Source organism: Centroberyx affinis, unplaced genomic scaffold, assembly GCF_046629955.1.
Source record: "Centroberyx affinis isolate AG114_WGS23_722 - 3 ecotype Tasmania unplaced genomic scaffold, CSIRO-AGI_Caff_v1 ptg002475l_1, whole genome shotgun sequence".
Taxonomy (NCBI): Eukaryota; Metazoa; Chordata; class Actinopteri; order Beryciformes; family Berycidae; genus Centroberyx; species Centroberyx affinis.
The window spans coordinates 201,876-219,012 of NW_027280707.1; the positions used below are offsets into that span (position 1 = coordinate 201,876).

Consider the following 17,137-nt stretch of genomic DNA (forward strand, 5'->3'; position numbering starts at 1 on the left):
CACTTCGGCTCTACGACAACTGAGGCGCTGCCCCATCCACCAGGAAGTAGGCTTGGCTCCGACAGAGCCAGGACGGGACACGCATCTTCAAATTAATTTCAACAACACTGATAGTATGGACAGGTGTTGTGCCGCAGTTGGTACACCCTGAAAAATGTGTTTCCCCTCGCGTGTAGTCGCCGCGATTTCACGTCAAGAAGGAAAACAACAAAATCATTTCATTTTTTTTGTGTGGATTATACCGTATGAAAAAATACTGCAGTATGCTAGTATTCTATAGATATGTTTTAGATGGGGTTTTACGGTAAAAACAACGTTTTAAAAACATTTCACACACAAAATTAAAGTGGTAAGCTGCCTATAGTTGCCATATAATGAACAATGATCGTATTATTTCAAACCACACTGATTCTACAAGGAACTCGGGCTATGAATTACTTTACTTGTCATTTATTAAGCACATTTATCCCATGATAATGTCCTTGTATACTGGCAAAACAAGACACACCGAGGAAAAAACGACGACACACACGACAGGGAAACACATTTGATAGGGGATACATATTTTTACACAACACCTGCAGCACGCGTAATGCGCACAGCTTCACCAACAGATGTCAGTACTACTCCCTTTTATTTTCCTACGAAATGAACTGGGTGAGACTATGAATGAAGTGTGACGTTTGTAACCCCTGCTCAGTGTAAACAAGCTTTTTAGCTATCCAGCCCACTGGAAAGGTTGGCTGGGCATCAGTGAAGGAGATGAGGAGAAATACGACTGGACTATTGTGTCTTGGTAAGGAAGTCTGGTTTGGATGGTAAGTAGTATTTTAATGCAATATGCTTACTGCAAACACGTTTGACTTGAGTTTTAACTATTTCTTTTTTATTTTCCTTTTAACCAAATCAATTACTTTTCCCACATAATTAATTATTTGGGCTATTTGAACGTATGCTATAGTAAATTATGTAAAATATGTGTTTATGTTGTTTTTCTTTAAGTTATATAGTTGTCCAGAAGGACTTTAAATGAGTGAAACAGTAGAATAAGCTTAAATTCCTAGATCACCCAAAACTGCAAGCAACCAATAATGAGTGCAAAGGAAGCAGGGAAATAAGAGTCAGGGGGAAGGAGAGGAATAGAGGGGATTTATAGAGCATTACAGTGAGTAGAAGACAGGAATATATCTTTCAGTAGAGAGGAGAGGGTTCTCTCTTTTTCTGTGTAATTGCAAAATGCCTTCATTGAGGCACCAAGGCATTTCTTTTCGCTTCATTGCCTTATTTATATCATGTAGGCCTACAGGCAGATGATGCTGGTTTTTTATGAGTCATCCTTCCCTGCCTCACTTCGGTCTCTCCTCCATCCATTAACAGTGGCTTTATTCTCCCTTGTGGCTTTATCTAGCATCAGGCTGCTGGGGGAAATCTTCACTTCTTGCATATGACATGGGACCAGTAATAGCCTGCATACTGGACATTGGTTTTATAAAGTCAGGCTTAGCAGCATCATCTTTTTTTTTTGGGTGTAATTCATTTTACAAGACAGAATTACCCCTGATGTCAAAGAAAGACATTGGCGACCCCACTCCTATTCATCACAATAAACTGTAGTACTAATGTTTGGTCTGTAGGTGTCTCCAGTGAAAGAGAGGCTTGCTCCAGCAGGATGCCCCATGCCTGTCAGCCAGCTCACACCCTGCCCTGCCCTCTGATGCTCACAGTCCGGTGCAGGACAGAGTAAGGTGCCAGTTCCCACCAAGGACCGTTTCTTGACATTCAATTCAGTTTAGGAAATAACTCTGAATTATCCATGTACTAGTAAGTGTCCATTACAATCATTCTCAATAAAACTCCACCCCTAAAAATTGTATCAGGCCACTCTAGTCAGTTTATCTACCATTTTCCTGTTGATAATAAATGTTACTCTTAATTGGGGAAATTCTGTTGTCGCCTGTCCCCTCCATGGAGGTCAGAGTGCAGGCTCAGCTACAGAGCAGCGCCCCTACAGCTGGGAGGGATTCAATGATTTTCTTTAAAGTCACTGAGCTGGGCAGATCTTTGCTAATATGGGACTTGAACCTGGGTCATTTAAAGTCACAATGAAACTGCATTTTGAGAGCATCTTGCTTCCTTAATGTGATGTATTTTCCTGTTGAAACAGGATGTTAGGGCGGGACATACTGCAGGGAGGGATCGTTCAAAAGTGTAAACCAATGGGATATCAGTTAGGGAGAGAAAGGCAGTTTTATTTGATGAGAGGGATAGAGGGGTGGGATTGTTAAAAAAATCTGATGTTTTATTGGTTGGAATTTTTATGTACGCCTCCTAGTAGGCAATGAAGTCACCACTAAAGATTATGTTTTCCAGGAAGCAAAAGCAATGAGATTTTGATATAAAAACACGATCAAATAAATTTTACATCTTCTTTTGACATAAATTCTGGTATGATGATTCTTGGTATGATAGAATGAGCTAAAAAGCAAAAATGTCATTTTTTTTTTAATTTCAGTGACTTTAAAGATAGTCTCTTTAAACCATTAGGCCTGTAAATTATTGATGACACATACACACAAGATATTAAGATGTAAAATAGTTTATTTTTGTAAATGTTTCTAAATTCAATTCCACAAACTCCAAACCTCATATTACTCTGTACACTTCAAAAGGCATTTTTCAAAAAAACATTTCAGACTACTTTACAGGACCAAGAAAAATGTAGCACAAACACACTGGCAGGATGATGTAATATCATACAAGAGAAGAAAAATATCCAAGAAACAATTTTGTTACAACCATTCATTGAGAAAATATATACAATTGAGTCTTCGGAAAGTTAAAAAAATACATGCCATATACATTACAAGTTCTAAGACTGTCTCCAAAATTTTACAGTCAACTTGAAATTGTGCACGCAAAACTCTTCCATTTCTAAGCATGTGACATGTGAAGTGTCAGTATAAGAAACATTTCTGATTAAGGAGAATGCCATCTCTGTTTTCCAAACAAGGTTTCCCCACATGATTCTTTCTGTTACAGACTAGTTTCGTCTAACTTGCAGTATCATTAGACGTTTGCACCTATTTTTTTTGTAAATGCAAATGTAAAAACAAACAAATAAAAACAGGTGAAAACATGGTGGTGTTCCTATGCCTATTTGTGTTAAAAAGTTAAAAGTTGTTTTTGGGTAGTTTAAAACCTAATTCACAGTTCTTTAAAATCAAACCTGATTAACAGCAAACAGATCAGAACGATCTCTTACGATTTGAAGAGTTCTTTTGATTCTGTAACTGATAACTCGTTACCACGTTAGTCAACAAAAATATTTCTTTTCGAGTGGTCAAAGTACGTGTAAGTCACAAAACACTACGCTACAATACCTTACTTTTAATACAACAAAAATACTTTGTGAATTATTGTGGTTATATTACAAATTCTGTACAGAATAATCATAATATATACTCTCAAACTGAAATCATAACGTCCATCTTAAATAAATTTCAACGACAAACAGAACAAAAAACAATTTAAAAACACCCAAACATCAAGAAGGTTAAGGTAGTATTTGGTCGGTTATTCCTATAGTTTTCTTTATGTACATTTATACAAAAGTAACAGCATGTCTTCTTCAATCTTCAAAAACAATAGCAGTCTAGCCTTCTTTAACTCATCAATCTCATCATTTTGAGAATAAAATTCATTCACTCAGTAATAAATACAAAACCTCTCGAATTCCACACAAATCACATGACAGAAACCTATGATAAAACTGACTCATGGAATCAAGTATCTTAAAAGTTTTTGTGTGTGTGTTTTTTTTTTCTTTTTTTTTAGTGCAAGTTAATATTCCCTTCGCGGTATTCATTGCTGTACATTCCTCATTCAGTGATGTCTACATTTAGTCATACGGTATACATTAACAGTATGAAACAAAAGGGCCTGCCCTTAGTAAGCAATAAGGCCGCACCCCGCACAGTGCTCTCTCATTCGCTGGTGGATTTTGCGCCCCATGTACACCAAACACACAGATACACACAGACAGACAGAGGACATCTAGTAAAACAGAGCCTCTCACATATGGCACAAGTCACATCCTGCTACTGCCTTGCATTTCCCTTCCTCCACCCATTCTTTCTCGCGCTCGACTCGCCAAAAACGGAACTTCATACACCTCTCTAAGGGTTCAGGCCTTCTGCTCATTCATAAAATGACTTTAGTGTGAATCAGTCTTCTCTGTACAGAGATCAGGGCATCCACACTCGATAGCAAGGAATGCATTTGTGTTTGTCGTTTTCATTTTGCTCAGTTAATCCACTTCCTGCATTCAGGAGCTCCACAGTGGCAAGTGATCTTGTGCTGACCGTCCGCAGTGTCAAACTGGTAGTCAAAGCACAGCTGCAAAACAGGGCAATAAACACGTGTGAGGATGAAGGTTGCACACAAACATCCAAACAACTGAATACATAAATAGTCTAGAAAAAAGCAAAAAACAAAAACTCACCTCCTCTCCTTTCTCAATTCTGCGATTGCAGCTGATGATGATTTTGTAACCCCTTTCGAATGTTACCACCTCAGCAACACAGTTCGGGGCGCAAGAGTGGTTGATATATCTTTATAACGAAACAGAAAATGAGAAAGGCATTATTACAAATCACATGACATTCTAGATATGACATTTATAAGGTACAACATCACAGCTACAATAAACAAGTTCACATTCTCTAAAAATGTAAAAATGACTAATACAATCCTACACTACCTTGCTAGCCCTCCGGTTCGAGTGGCATCGACAACATGTTCACTGTCAATGCGGAACATGAACACTCCTCGGTTCTGTAAGGGAGTGAAGAAAAATTACCAGCTGTAACTTTTGATAAAAGCAACTTTAGACTACAAGGAATTTTCAGGTCAAATACATAAAAGCAGCCATGTAATTTTTTATTTAACATCAACTGAATGTTTAAAAAAAACAGGAGACTGTATACCTGAGATCTGTAGATCTTCTCTTTTCTGATGGCAACCTCATTGCGGAGGATTGTTCCGTTGTACTCAATCAGCATAGTTTGTTTTTCAACGTCTCTGGCAGCAAACAGCCCCAGGCCCTGTAAATACATTTAACAATTAGGGAATCATTCTGTCCACAGGAAACAGAAGGCAAGAGCATCAATTTTATCCCATCATAGCTGAGAAATAAGTCTTATATCTAGTTCAAGACTCACCTGGATGCGAGAGCGGGCCAGATAGACATTGGCTCTCCACTCACTCTTCATCCAGCGGTACTGAGAGGACCTGGGGTGCACTACTGGTGGCTTGCTATGGGGGGCGCCACCCTCTCCTTGAGCCACATTCTGGTTGGACCTGGCACTGCTGCTGGATACAGTCTGTGGCTGTGGCCTGTATGTTGAGAGGTGGCAGACATAACAAAAATAATAATAAACTTTACTAATGCCCGTTGGGGAATTCTCTTTTCGCTTGCGTCCGTACAGGGAAGTCAGAGCAGAGCAGGTGACAGAATAACACCTCAGTAGCTGGTAGAGCCTCCGGTTGAATGACGCTCTCTCTAACCCCTCAGCCACCCTGCCACCCATATCAAACAGTGTCAACTTCACCCAAAGTTACCTTATCACCAGTGCAGTGGAGGGCGTGTTGGTTCTTGGCTGGGCGCGGGCGGTGCCAGCAGGGTTGAAGATGAGAGGCAACTCCACTAGAGGGTTGCGTCCGTAACGGAACGAGTACCTCTCACAAGCCTCCACTCCTGGGAGCTGAAATAAAGAGTAAAACAGGTTGATATTCTGCAGCCTGTATGGAACATTACATTCATTTGTTTAAATTTCTAACTGAATGAATTCGCTGAAAGCAGCTACAAACCGATTCAGAGATTTTGGTGACTGCAGAAACTGTAAGCCCAAACAGGTCCTCTCCTTTCAGGTAGACAGGGAAGAGTTTCAGAGTGCCTGATTCAGTTCTTCTCTCAGCAACGGGACCCAGAACCTTGTCCCACACTCCTAAAGAAACAGCAAGACAAGCACTCAAGATGGTTACAAACCATATTGTACTCCTGACAGGGCTGGGAACAAGCGAGGACATCGGGGCAAACCTTTAGCAGTGTTGTCAGTCAGGACCAGGTCCTGGTAGCCCTGTTCGATGACTCGGATGGAAAACTCCGGCTGCTCCTCTCTCTCCTCAACAGAACAGACATAGCGGCAGCGCCGGTTGCCATGGCGCATGCTCCAGTAGATGCGGCAAGCCTCGTAGCCAACTGGGAAGATGGCCGTAGGGGAATGGAAGGCTGCCATTTGCTGGGGGGTTAGTTGGCCCATGGCATGTAACACCAGGCTGCCCACGCGAAAGGTGTAGCCCAGCTCAGGCTGCCGCACAGCAGTGGCAATCTGCCGCACTTCGTCCCTCTGGACATAGACGCGCCGGAAGACGGCGAAGCAGCGCAGCTCGTGCTCCAGCGCCTGTCCAGCCGTGCCCCGGGGCCTGTGGGCGTGACAGAGCATGGTCTTGTCTTTGAAGAAGGTGCAGTGAGCTTGCAGAGCACAGGTGAAGTGGTAGACGTTGGTGCAGCGTAGCCGGTGGCAGCCGCTGGTAGCACCTGTCTGCTGGCAGTAGGCGCAGCGGACCGACTGGCCGCGACGCAGTGCCAGCTCCACGTTGATGAGGGCACCGGCCTGAGTCTCATACACCTCGGTGGACCAGAGGGCACAGTTGAGGTGGACCCATACATCAAGATCTAGGTTAAGCAGCCTGGCAGGGCCGTCAGTGATCCCGTCTCCAAGCTGGTGGCAAAAACAGCAACGCCTCTGGTCCCGGAGCAAGACAGGGGGGCGCAAGGAGGCGCCCAACTTCCTCAGGAGGTCATCGATCTTATCCTCATCTGGGAGCTGGGAGTTCCCCCTGGGCACCACCACCTGGACTGTCCACTTCCTCCAGCGGAGGCCCTTCTGTCTCTTTCCCTGGTGCCAGCCGTCATGGTGGTAGGCTCTTGGCCGGGCCTTCAGCTTCACTGTCACTTTGATGGTATCAGACTTGGCCTCTGTTTTGGGCGTCTCGTTTGCCATGGGGAAGGGGAAGGGGATGGGAGGGGTGGAAGGGGGAGACTGCTTGGGCTGGAGCTGGGCCAGGCAATGAACATCCAGTGAGGACATGTTGTTGCTGTACTGGTGCTGGGCTTTAGAAAGGCTCTCCTTTTGCTCAGAGTCTGGGAGAAGGGCCACTGATTCCTGAAAGGATGAAATCAGACCAGATTATGATGTCTAGCAAAAACAAGAAATATCATGTGAATTGTGTAACCCAGGTCATATAATAGATCACTAAGAGTCAGAAACGCAGTGTTTTTGTTGTGTTACACTGTACACACACACCTATTCTGGCTCTTAGTGATCTACCCTTCAGATTGATGATGGTGTTTATGCATGGGTTGTGGGACAAACCTTAGTCTCTGTGGCTGATCTGGATTGCGAGGATGAGGAGGAAGAATAGAGAAGAAAGCAGCTGTGACTGCAGAAGACCAAGTCTCTCTCAGACTTCAACTGCCCTTCAGACTCCTAATGAGAGAAATCAAAGTATTAATAGACTGAATAAGAAATGAAGTAATAAATCAAAGGCTCACCAATGTGAATTGCTCAAGCTTAATTGATATGAACAGGATTTATGAAATAAACATCAAAAAGCTACAATATTTAAATAACCAAAACTCCCCAAAGACTGAAGTCATAGGGCACACTGCTTAACCCACTAATTGCTCCGAGATGGATTTCACTCCAACAGGCAGGATTTAAATAATCAGAGTATATGTGTAGCATGACCATGGTGCAGTGCGTGTGTGTGGGCATATGTGAGTGAGTGGGGCTTCAGGCTGAATGTGGAATAATATATTCTGTGAAGTGAGGTCTGGGCCTTCGGTCATGACCCGTCTATACAGTGCCTCCTGGGAAAATCAACACTAGAATGATTCATGGTTGTCTGACAGAAACGACTTTTAATGGGCCCATCGTGATTGTGTCATATATATTTAAGCACATAGACTATGGACCATTAGCTAGCCAACTGGGGACATTTATGTTATATGGGGCTGTGGACAAAAATGTCAATGCTTAGCTAAGGACAGTTAATTATTTCAACCTCATGAAAAAAGTGACGTGATATTGATCACTGTAGAGGAATTATCTTTTAGCCCCTCCTCCCCTCTACCGTGAGGTCAGAGCGCAGGATGAGCTACAGAACACGCCCTACAGCTAGGAGGGATTCAGTGTCTTGCTCAACAACACTTCAGCAGGGTGGATGCTTGCCGACATGGGGTGCTTGGACCCAGGTGCTCCAGTTGAATGGCAGTCTGCCAACATACTACGCCACCCTGCATCCCCGAAACGTGGATAGGCCTAAATGATTCGGTACCTGTTTGTGGGCAAGGAGGTCTTTGATGGATTTCTGCACTCCATTTCCCAGAACCACCACCTTGCAGTGGCAGCACCACTGAGGCTTGGCTCCAGGACTCCCAGGATTCTTCTGGTCAGGTCCTCTAGCTACAGCTGAGCCTGAAGCACAAAGCATGTTTTTAAAAAATGATATACATTCCAGAGCAGGTCCTCTGACCATGACCTTACTGAGGTATGATGCACGATTTTATGATTAAATAAACATTAGTTTGGAAGATAGACACATAATTACAGAAGTACCGGAAATTACACTACACAATTGAGGCAAATGCCCATAGCCTTGGACTCTTGATGAAGTGTCCACTTTCTTATCCAAAGGTTTCTGTGCCAACTGACAACATTCATTAGGCTTGTGCCTGATGGTTTGACAGCAATAAGCAGGACTTTGTGTGCCACTGTGGTCTCACCAAAGATCATTACTCTGTTTCATTAGCTGAGAGAATCGCTGTCTGAAATCAATAAGGATGCCCGTCAGCACCTGGGCCAGACGCTGCCCTCAGCCCCAGACGAATAATGATGTGCAAGACAAAATGGCCATTTGTAAACACTGTTAAGCGAGAACTAATTGCACCTGAGGACATTAAAGGGGAAACCATTACATATTGAGATTGCTCTGCTGCTTTGTGCTTTTTCACAGGGTGTCATTAAGTTTAAGTGAAATCAGACATGACTCATTTCAATTAAAGCTGCAGTACAGCACTTGTGGGAGTGAGCGATATTCTTGTTTAATTTTGGTTTTATTCCCTCACCTGGGCTGTCGGGTGGGAAGCGGAGGTGATGCGTCTGTTGCATCATCCCCTGTGCTCCACCGGGCCTCATCATCTGGCCCGGGACCCCCTGAGGGCCTCCGCTGTCTCCACGTCCCTGGAAGAGCATGGGAGGCCGAGGCTCTAGGCCATGGGGGCCCACCCTCAGACCACTGAGCATAGACAGGGGCGCCCTCTCTGGTGTGCTGCTGACCTCATAGCTGCTAGGGATCTTCACACACAGGAGGTCTGAAATGGCTGCCACTACACCCGTGATGTTCTGAGACGAAAAACACATCAACAGTCTAGTTAACAAGGTTTCATTTAAAAAAATAACCTCACCAGCAGTGGTGTAGGGAGATCACATTATTTTGCTGAGAAAGAAAAGATAAATATAATCTGTGCAGTCCCACGATGCATTTGCGGCGATAATGAACAGTTCTTTCTGACATGAATATGACAAGAGGATTATGGTAGCTGAAGTTACATTTTCACACTACGACTTTTTTCATGATACTGAAAAAAAAAACCCTAAATGTGATTTGTATAAAATGATTTTCTGTGCTGTAAACTATGATTAAGTTTGACGGCACACGTTTAAAGGAGTACAAATTTCACCCCTTGCTGACTGACCTCCCCCTTGTTGACCACGACACCATGAAAAAAAAAAAAAAAAACTGCCACAGATTATGAAAATAGAAACTGAAAAAGTAGAAGTACTCTCACCTCTGCTGCGGCTGGTCTCAGTGTGATAGCCACAGACACCAGCCCTTGTTTGGAATCGTTAGCCATGGGGCCAAAGGGGGAGCCAAAGAACATTCCTGAAGGCTCCGTCTTGATCTCCTGCAGCTTGATCTCTGATCCTATAGGATAAAAAGTAAGACAAATGGAAGACAGTCGTGAGAAAAAGTCACATTGTTTCCCAAAGTAAACATGTGGTTGTTACAATTACAAGTGGGTTAGGTCTGCTGGAGTTGTGTATTTAAATAGAATTGTATAGAACGACATGTAATTATTATTGATTGTAATCACAGGAATAAATATTAAAAGTGGGCTGATTATATTGCAGTTGTGTACATTTACCTTTCCCATCAGGTGGAGGGAGCATCGGGAGGACAGGAGACAGACAAGGGGAGGGGGGCTCTTCCTTCACCAGGGAGAGGTCTGGGTAGCGACTGATCTCCATGCCAACCACGCTCTCAGGAGACGAGGACGGAACAAAACTGTCTGGTGTGTCCCTGTCCTTGCAAGGCTCCTGTCCTCTGTTACTGTTTAAGAGAAGAAGCGAAGAGAGACCTGTTAGTGTCGGCATCGGGGATTCATAATTAATTGAGGGGAAAGAAGAAAAAACAAATAAAAGGATATCACAATATCGACTAGATAGAGCAAGATAAGAGACTGATTTTTCTATAAGAGGGAAAGGTGTTTCAAATCTTAAACATCTCATCCTTTGAGCACCTTTTAAAGTGCTGAAAATGAAATTATGTAGAAAAACCACACAAGCATTACAATTTCACAATCACCATTTTCAGGGGAGAAAAAAAAACTAAACATGACCCACTTTCTGTCATTACTGTGCAGCCCTAGTTGGTATACCACTGCATGAATAAAATCATCAATGCTAACAACAAGAGCTGACAGCCATACATGGTGTGACAGCCACTCTAAAAGACAGTTGGGAAGCAGTACTCTCTTGCACCATCTGTCTGTTACCTGAGCTCCTCCTGGTTGTTGTGGGGTGGGGTGGGGAGGGAGGCTGGGACATCCACGGTTTTGGGTCCCTGAGCGATGGCCCGGGCCAGCAGATCCTCCTCGGTCCTGAATGGGACGTGAAGCGGCTTTGGGACCAGGCCTTTGGACACTGTATGAAATATAGGCACATTGAAATGAGAATACATGTTTGTCTCATAATGGAAGTGCACACTATACTTGGCACTAATGGTGGAAAAACACTGTTAGAATTCAATTTTCTGAACTATTTTTTTAAGATCAGGATAGAGGGAGAGAGTGGATATGCAGGGTTTTCACCGTGAACCGGATGTTCTAAAATTTTATGGGGCAACAAAATTCACGAGAGTATATGGCTTCTGAAGTGTGTTAACAAGGTGTAAGCTCCATCCCTGAATGCTTACCCATGACTGCAGCTTTGCTGGCCAGCTCCTCTGTTGTGGCAAAGCCGTTGATCATTTTCTGTCGGTTCACAGGTGGTGGGGTGGGAGGAAGAGACGCGGGCGGTGTTGGTGGGTTGCTCAGGTTACTCTGCTTTGGGAATCAAGACCAATGCAATGTCATCACACCACACTGCAGGCATTCTAATACACATCACCCTCTGTTAATCACCCCGTGGGGATCAATAAAGTTCAGCTCATCTGTTACCTTGAGAGCCAGTAACTTAGCAAGGTAAGCAGGCCTCACCTTGTAGGCCAGTTGGGAATAATAGTCAGAGACTCCATCCAGCGAGGCGCTGCCGAAGGTCCCAGACAGGAGGTTCTCCCCATTGATCTGGCCGCTGCCGTAGGGAGCAAAATGGGCAAAGTTGACTCCAATCAGTGGCTCCATCAGGGGCAACAAGGAGAGCTGCTGTGGCAGGAGAGAAAGACAGAACGAGAGGAAGGGATGAGGCTAGAATGACAAGAAAGAGTACCCTCAAGTGTAATGAATGCTCCAGCACAAACTGCCTGGCAAGTTAATCATCATTAAATCTGTGGATGGAAATTTCACAATACCTTAAAAAAAAAAACATACTTGAGGGATTACTCATATGTTCTTTCTTAATAACTGTATAGTAATTACAGTGACACTCAATTTGATTTACAAGATCAAACAAAACATTTATCAGTTCAAAAAGTCAATGTCTAAAGCTCCACTCAGATGGGATTAGTTTTACAAGGGGAGGTAGGGTAATGTTATCATTACTGGAGCATGTCTAATTTTAGTCCTGTCCGAATCTGCCATGTCAGTAATTTTTACAGACTGCGTGCGCCCACGGCAGTAAAAAATCTCAGCCCTTTTACCTCCTGTAAAATACCCAGTAAAAACAAGCTCAAGTAAAACTAGAATAGTATAGTACAAGGTTCTTCTCTGGTGTTATATCTTATGTTCTGAGGAATCATACATTACTATGCATATGTTTTCTATACATGATTCTCACTATGTCAATTTCTTCAAATTTCCTCTTTTGCTGTAAAAATACATTATCAGTCTTTAAATAATGGCACTTAAGTATGTGCTGTTTTTCACCCTGTGGCTACTGACTGGAAGACAAATTCCCCTTTGGGGATAATAGTTATTCTACTCTACAATACCCTATACCCATTACAATATTTGGATGTACCCTCAAGGGGAAGGTTCTTGATTAATTGACCATTTGCCTCTTGCCGAGTCAACGTTTGGCGCCACCCACATTTGATACATCATCATTACGCAGACTGCAGTGACAACACCCTCACTTTTCTTCGCTCTTGCAGCCATGCTGTATCGCTACAGATGAGCACGTCAATGTCAATTGCGGAAGTTACGTATGACACATGGTACATTTTTGGTGTGATGACAACGTATAAATCAGATAGGCTGTTAGTTTGGAGACCAGCAATCTTCTGCGAATTGTCCATTAACATTAAAATGTCCTCTGTTAACTATTACTTTACGCACATTGTCCTGAAAACCAATCCCATCTGAAAAGCTTTAGTCAATGAAGCAGCTCCAGAAAATGTCTCTTGATGAATCCACATGTACTGGTTCTTTGTTTTTTCTAGCTTTGGTTCAGAAATGTTGACTGGACTATCTCAGATCACTGGACTCACATAAGTAAATCTCATTTCAGGACTCGTTAAAAATTAACTTTAACATATTTTTTTCAGAAAAAAAATTCAGCAATTATCTATAACAGTAATTTAGATATATCCATGCTATTCTTGTGAGAACCAAGTAAACTACAGTATTTGAATTAAGCATTTTTTGTATAATGTGATGTGGATTATATTGCAGTACATCTCTAGGAAGTGAGGCAGCTCCATAAAGTTTAAATCAATAAGCAGCACAGAGGGGGTTACAACATAATCATAATTCCCCTTCCATTCTCCTGAATAATAACAGCTACTAATGCCTGGGTGTATAACTGTCATCCAGCAAGTACATAATTACAGTAATATGCTTATGATACATGAAATGGTGCCTGTGCACTCAGTGGAAACACTTTTCTATTTTGGCTGTAATTAGTACTGTAAAACTCTGAATAAAGCATTCTGATTTCAAGCTACATTTTCCTATCTAAAGCATTTCATTAGCCTCTTCTGTTGTTTCCAAAGAAATTCAGTGGTGCAGCTTCTTCCTATTTTATGAAGACCAGGTGATAATGTGCTAGGATCCATGTTTTACCTGTTTAATTTGGGTCATTACAGTGTCAGGGCCAGAGTGCAGCAGCTGCTTCTCGTCCCCTTCCTTCTTCCTCTTCTTGTAGCGAGAGGCAGGTTTCTCCCCACCTTTAGGAGCCCTCTTGTTCCTCCCTTTTTTCTTCTCCTGTTCAGGGAGCAGAGGTCCAGGGAAGTCAGGGATGCCATCTGAATATGCCTGGAGATGAGAGAAAGATGCTATTGTATAAAAAGTAAAACAATGTAATCTCAAAAAATAAACCTCAAATTTGAGCAGTATTATGGCTTCATTTTCAGGAGAAAACAAGCATTTTCGAAGACATAACAGTGACTCATTCAAAAACTGACAGCTATGACTCATACCAATTTAACTCTGTGACGCGCCTCCCATCTGAATCACTTAGCGCATCTATGACTCACTACGTCGATCACCCCCACAGTGCTCTATAGCCATGTGATTCATCAAACAACAAACTCACCCCATTGCTGTCCATGGAGCTTTGCCTGAGCAGGGCTTTGCAGTCTGTGTGCTCCTCCTCCTCTGAGCGCAGGCTCTCCTCTGATCTCTGGTGGGGCAGACCTGGTGGAGGCGTACTCTTGTTCTTCAGGAGGTGTTTCAGTAGTTCATTGCCAGCCTCGCCCTTGTTGGACGGACTCTGCCCTGCAGGAAAGGGGGACATGCCCCCTTTACTACCCTCTTCCTTCACAGAGCCCATTTCTGAGCCGATGGGCCCTTCCCTTGGCCCATGACACTCACTGGCATCAGTCTGCTCCAGCTTAATGTTGTTGAGGATCCTGTCTTGCTCCTGAGCCTGGGCCCTTGCTGCGTCTGAGGGGAGACTGGGTTGTCCAGCTAGCCCTCCAGACAGCTGCCTCTCCAGCTCAGAGTGACTAGGGGTAGAAGACCCCAGCAAGGGGGACCTGGACAGATCCTGGTCTCCGAAGAGATGTGTGTTCCTGGTTGGAGTGGAGGAGGTGTCTGAGACACAGGGTGTGAGAGGAGCTGTGAGGTCAGAGTGTGGAGTTGAAGGCGTCTTGACTGAATCTGCGTCGTCATCTTTCTTCTTCTTGCGGTTCCTCTTCTTTTTCCCTTTCTCATCTGGGATGATGTTGGAGTAGAGTTGGATTAGAGATTGGCCTGAGCCTGGGAAGTTGGAGGGAAGAGGTGTAGCCGAGTCAGCACCAAATGGTGGACCTTCACCTGGCATCTGAGGCATCATTCCTGGTCCACTGAACCGACGGGGTCTGGGCTGACCTTGGGGAAAGCCAGCAGCTTGTAGGGCAAGATTATCAGGCCCCAAACCAGGCCCCATGTCCTGGGGCATCATCCCATTGCCCATCATGGCCCTCCTGTCACCTTGCATGAACACCCCAGGCGGAGAGCCCATACCAGGCTGCATGCCCTGCTGCTGGGGGAACATTGGTCCAAGTTGTTGCTGTTGTTGTGGTGGAGGCCTCTGAGGCTGCATGAAGTCCTGTGGCAGCTCGGCGTTGAAAAAAGGCATCTGAGCAAGCGGTGCCATGTTCCCATCTGGCCCCATCATGCCTTGCTGCTCCATCTCCATACGTTGTTTCAGGGCTCTCTGTCGCTCCACCTCCTGCATGAGCTGCACCCGCTGCCTCTCCTGCTGTTCCCTCAGCCTCTCCCTCCTCTCTCGCTCCTGGAAGCCCTCACTGAATGGGTTGTTGTCATCAAACTTCTGCACAGGCTTTACCCCGCCCGGTGGAGCCAGCGGTGGTTGGGGCTCCACAGGCATCTGCGGGTGCTGAGGTAGGTTACCCATTGGCATCTGATGAGGCTGGCCTGGATTTCCCATAGGCACCTGGGGGGGCATGATAGGTGGCATGCCAGGTCCACCCATGGGCATGGGAGCACCGGAATGCCAGCCAGGAGGTGCGTTGGGCATGCGTGGAGGTGCATTTGGCTGGCCTGGATGAAGCTGCATCTGCATCATGGGGTTCATAGGAGGCTGGACAACTGGTGGTCCACTGGGTACCATGCCAGCAGGACCTGGCATTGGTGGCATTCCTGGCATTATAGGTGGCATGTTTTGTTGCTGTTTCACTCTATACTCCTCTATCAGTTCGGCATGTTCCTTCTGCTGCTTTCGGATCTGAAACAGGACATGAGGCATAAACACAAACAATGTAATTGAGATTCCATTAGTTGCAGAAACTGACAAGGATATGACATACTGTCTTTATTTTCAAATTGTTTTGTCAAATTCACAAGACAAAGTTATGAAAACACATTTATCAGAGGGAAGAAGTGAATGATTTCTCTTTCAAGTATTAACTAAAAGTTCAAAGCCGAAGTTTGAAAAATCAGTCCTGTTGAAACTTTGCTCAGAGGACAAATGAAGAGGAAATAGCTTAGGGCGGCCATGGTTCAGAGCAGGGCAGGTTTAGAAATCTGTGGTGGAGTTTGACAGGCTGAGCATTTACCTGCTCCAGTTGTTTCTGCACTACACCCTGCTGCTCTGTGACATGTTTGAGCTGCTCAGCGTCCTCCTCAGGGAACTCTCTCCCTGCCTTCTTAGCCGTTCTCTGCTTGGCAGACAGGGCTTTCTTAGACTTCCTATGAGCTCCAATCTTCTCTTCCAGAAACTTCTGCTGCATCTGAAGTAGTTGCTGTGTCTCCTGGAGCCACTCCTCATACTGAGCCCTCTTAGCGTTGTCTGAAAAGGAGAAAAAGGCTCCTTTGTTATCAATCTTGACAGCATAAAAAACAAACATCTTAACATTCCCAGGCCTGACAGACCTTCAAGCTAAAAAGTTGAAGATGCATATAAATTGAGAACTTACTGACAAAACCTGGTCCAAAGTTTGGAGGATTAGGCCTTGCTACTTGTGTCAATTTGCCGTCCTGATTTTAAAGTTGACAAACAGGTCATTGTTAGATATTTACATTTTCCTTGCAATTTACACATTAATGAATTTTCAAAAAACATCTAGGCAGATTAATGGTTCAATTACCTGTCCAACAACTTGTGGAGGAAGTGGTGTGCTTTCAGGACAAGGTGGAACAGGACCAGGAGGAAATCTGTGACAGAGCAATGCCATGCAACATCTATTTATTACAGTGCTCCTCCTACTGTTTAATAAAACAACTGCCAAGTGGTTGGGTTATGAAATTGACATTCATTTTGCTTTCAAACCCAAACCCATCAAAACAGCTCCACAAGTACTGCTTGTGACTGATAACATCAGTATTACATTTTAAATACCAATAAATAAACATGGCCAATTTTAAGACAAAACATTTTGTGTAGTTTTACAATTATTCAATTAAGCTGAAAACCTGTATTTGAGTATTTTGGGGGTAGGAGGGGGACAAAGTGGGCCTTTTACCTGTTCATGACCATCGGAGTCATTCCCATGTTGTTCTGAACCATGACTTTGTTGATGCCTTTCAGGGCAACCATCTTTGCCTTCATAATAGGATCAGTGATGGCATCAAAATCTGCAAATGACAAATATTGTACTGTCAGAAATAATCTCTTTGTAAAAGAAAGTTTGAGATAACCCTATTATAGCCTCTCTGAAATAATCACATGAATCTTCTGAACTGGCATCAAAC

The 17,137-nt window shown here is 43.9% G+C and overlaps 1 protein-coding gene across 1 annotated transcript in view; it reads right to left on the reverse strand.

Annotated features, from left to right (window-relative positions):
• Positions 1–2,617: 2,617 nt before the first annotated feature.
• kmt2cb (lysine (K)-specific methyltransferase 2Cb) overlaps positions 2,618–17,137 on the reverse strand; it is a 66,143-nt gene continuing 51,623 nt past the window's right edge. The window contains exons 39-60 of the mRNA XM_071534018.1: positions 16,909–17,020; positions 16,534–16,600; positions 16,363–16,423; positions 16,003–16,235; positions 14,037–15,671; positions 13,565–13,756; positions 11,603–11,767; positions 11,320–11,449; positions 10,901–11,048; positions 10,271–10,455; positions 9,914–10,050; positions 9,191–9,467; positions 8,401–8,540; positions 7,437–7,550; positions 6,098–7,226; positions 5,869–6,005; positions 5,620–5,762; positions 5,220–5,394; positions 4,986–5,102; positions 4,760–4,833; positions 4,502–4,610; positions 2,618–4,395 (exon numbers count right to left, since the gene is read on the reverse strand). Of these exons, the coding sequence (XP_071390119.1) occupies positions 4,303–4,395; positions 4,502–4,610; positions 4,760–4,833; positions 4,986–5,102; positions 5,220–5,394; positions 5,620–5,762; positions 5,869–6,005; positions 6,098–7,226; positions 7,437–7,550; positions 8,401–8,540; positions 9,191–9,467; positions 9,914–10,050; positions 10,271–10,455; positions 10,901–11,048; positions 11,320–11,449; positions 11,603–11,767; positions 13,565–13,756; positions 14,037–15,671; positions 16,003–16,235; positions 16,363–16,423; positions 16,534–16,600; positions 16,909–17,020 (5,573 nt within the window). The 3' untranslated portion in view covers positions 2,618–4,302. The remainder of the gene's footprint in view (positions 4,396–4,501; positions 4,611–4,759; positions 4,834–4,985; positions 5,103–5,219; positions 5,395–5,619; positions 5,763–5,868; positions 6,006–6,097; positions 7,227–7,436; positions 7,551–8,400; positions 8,541–9,190; positions 9,468–9,913; positions 10,051–10,270; positions 10,456–10,900; positions 11,049–11,319; positions 11,450–11,602; positions 11,768–13,564; positions 13,757–14,036; positions 15,672–16,002; positions 16,236–16,362; positions 16,424–16,533; positions 16,601–16,908; positions 17,021–17,137) is intronic.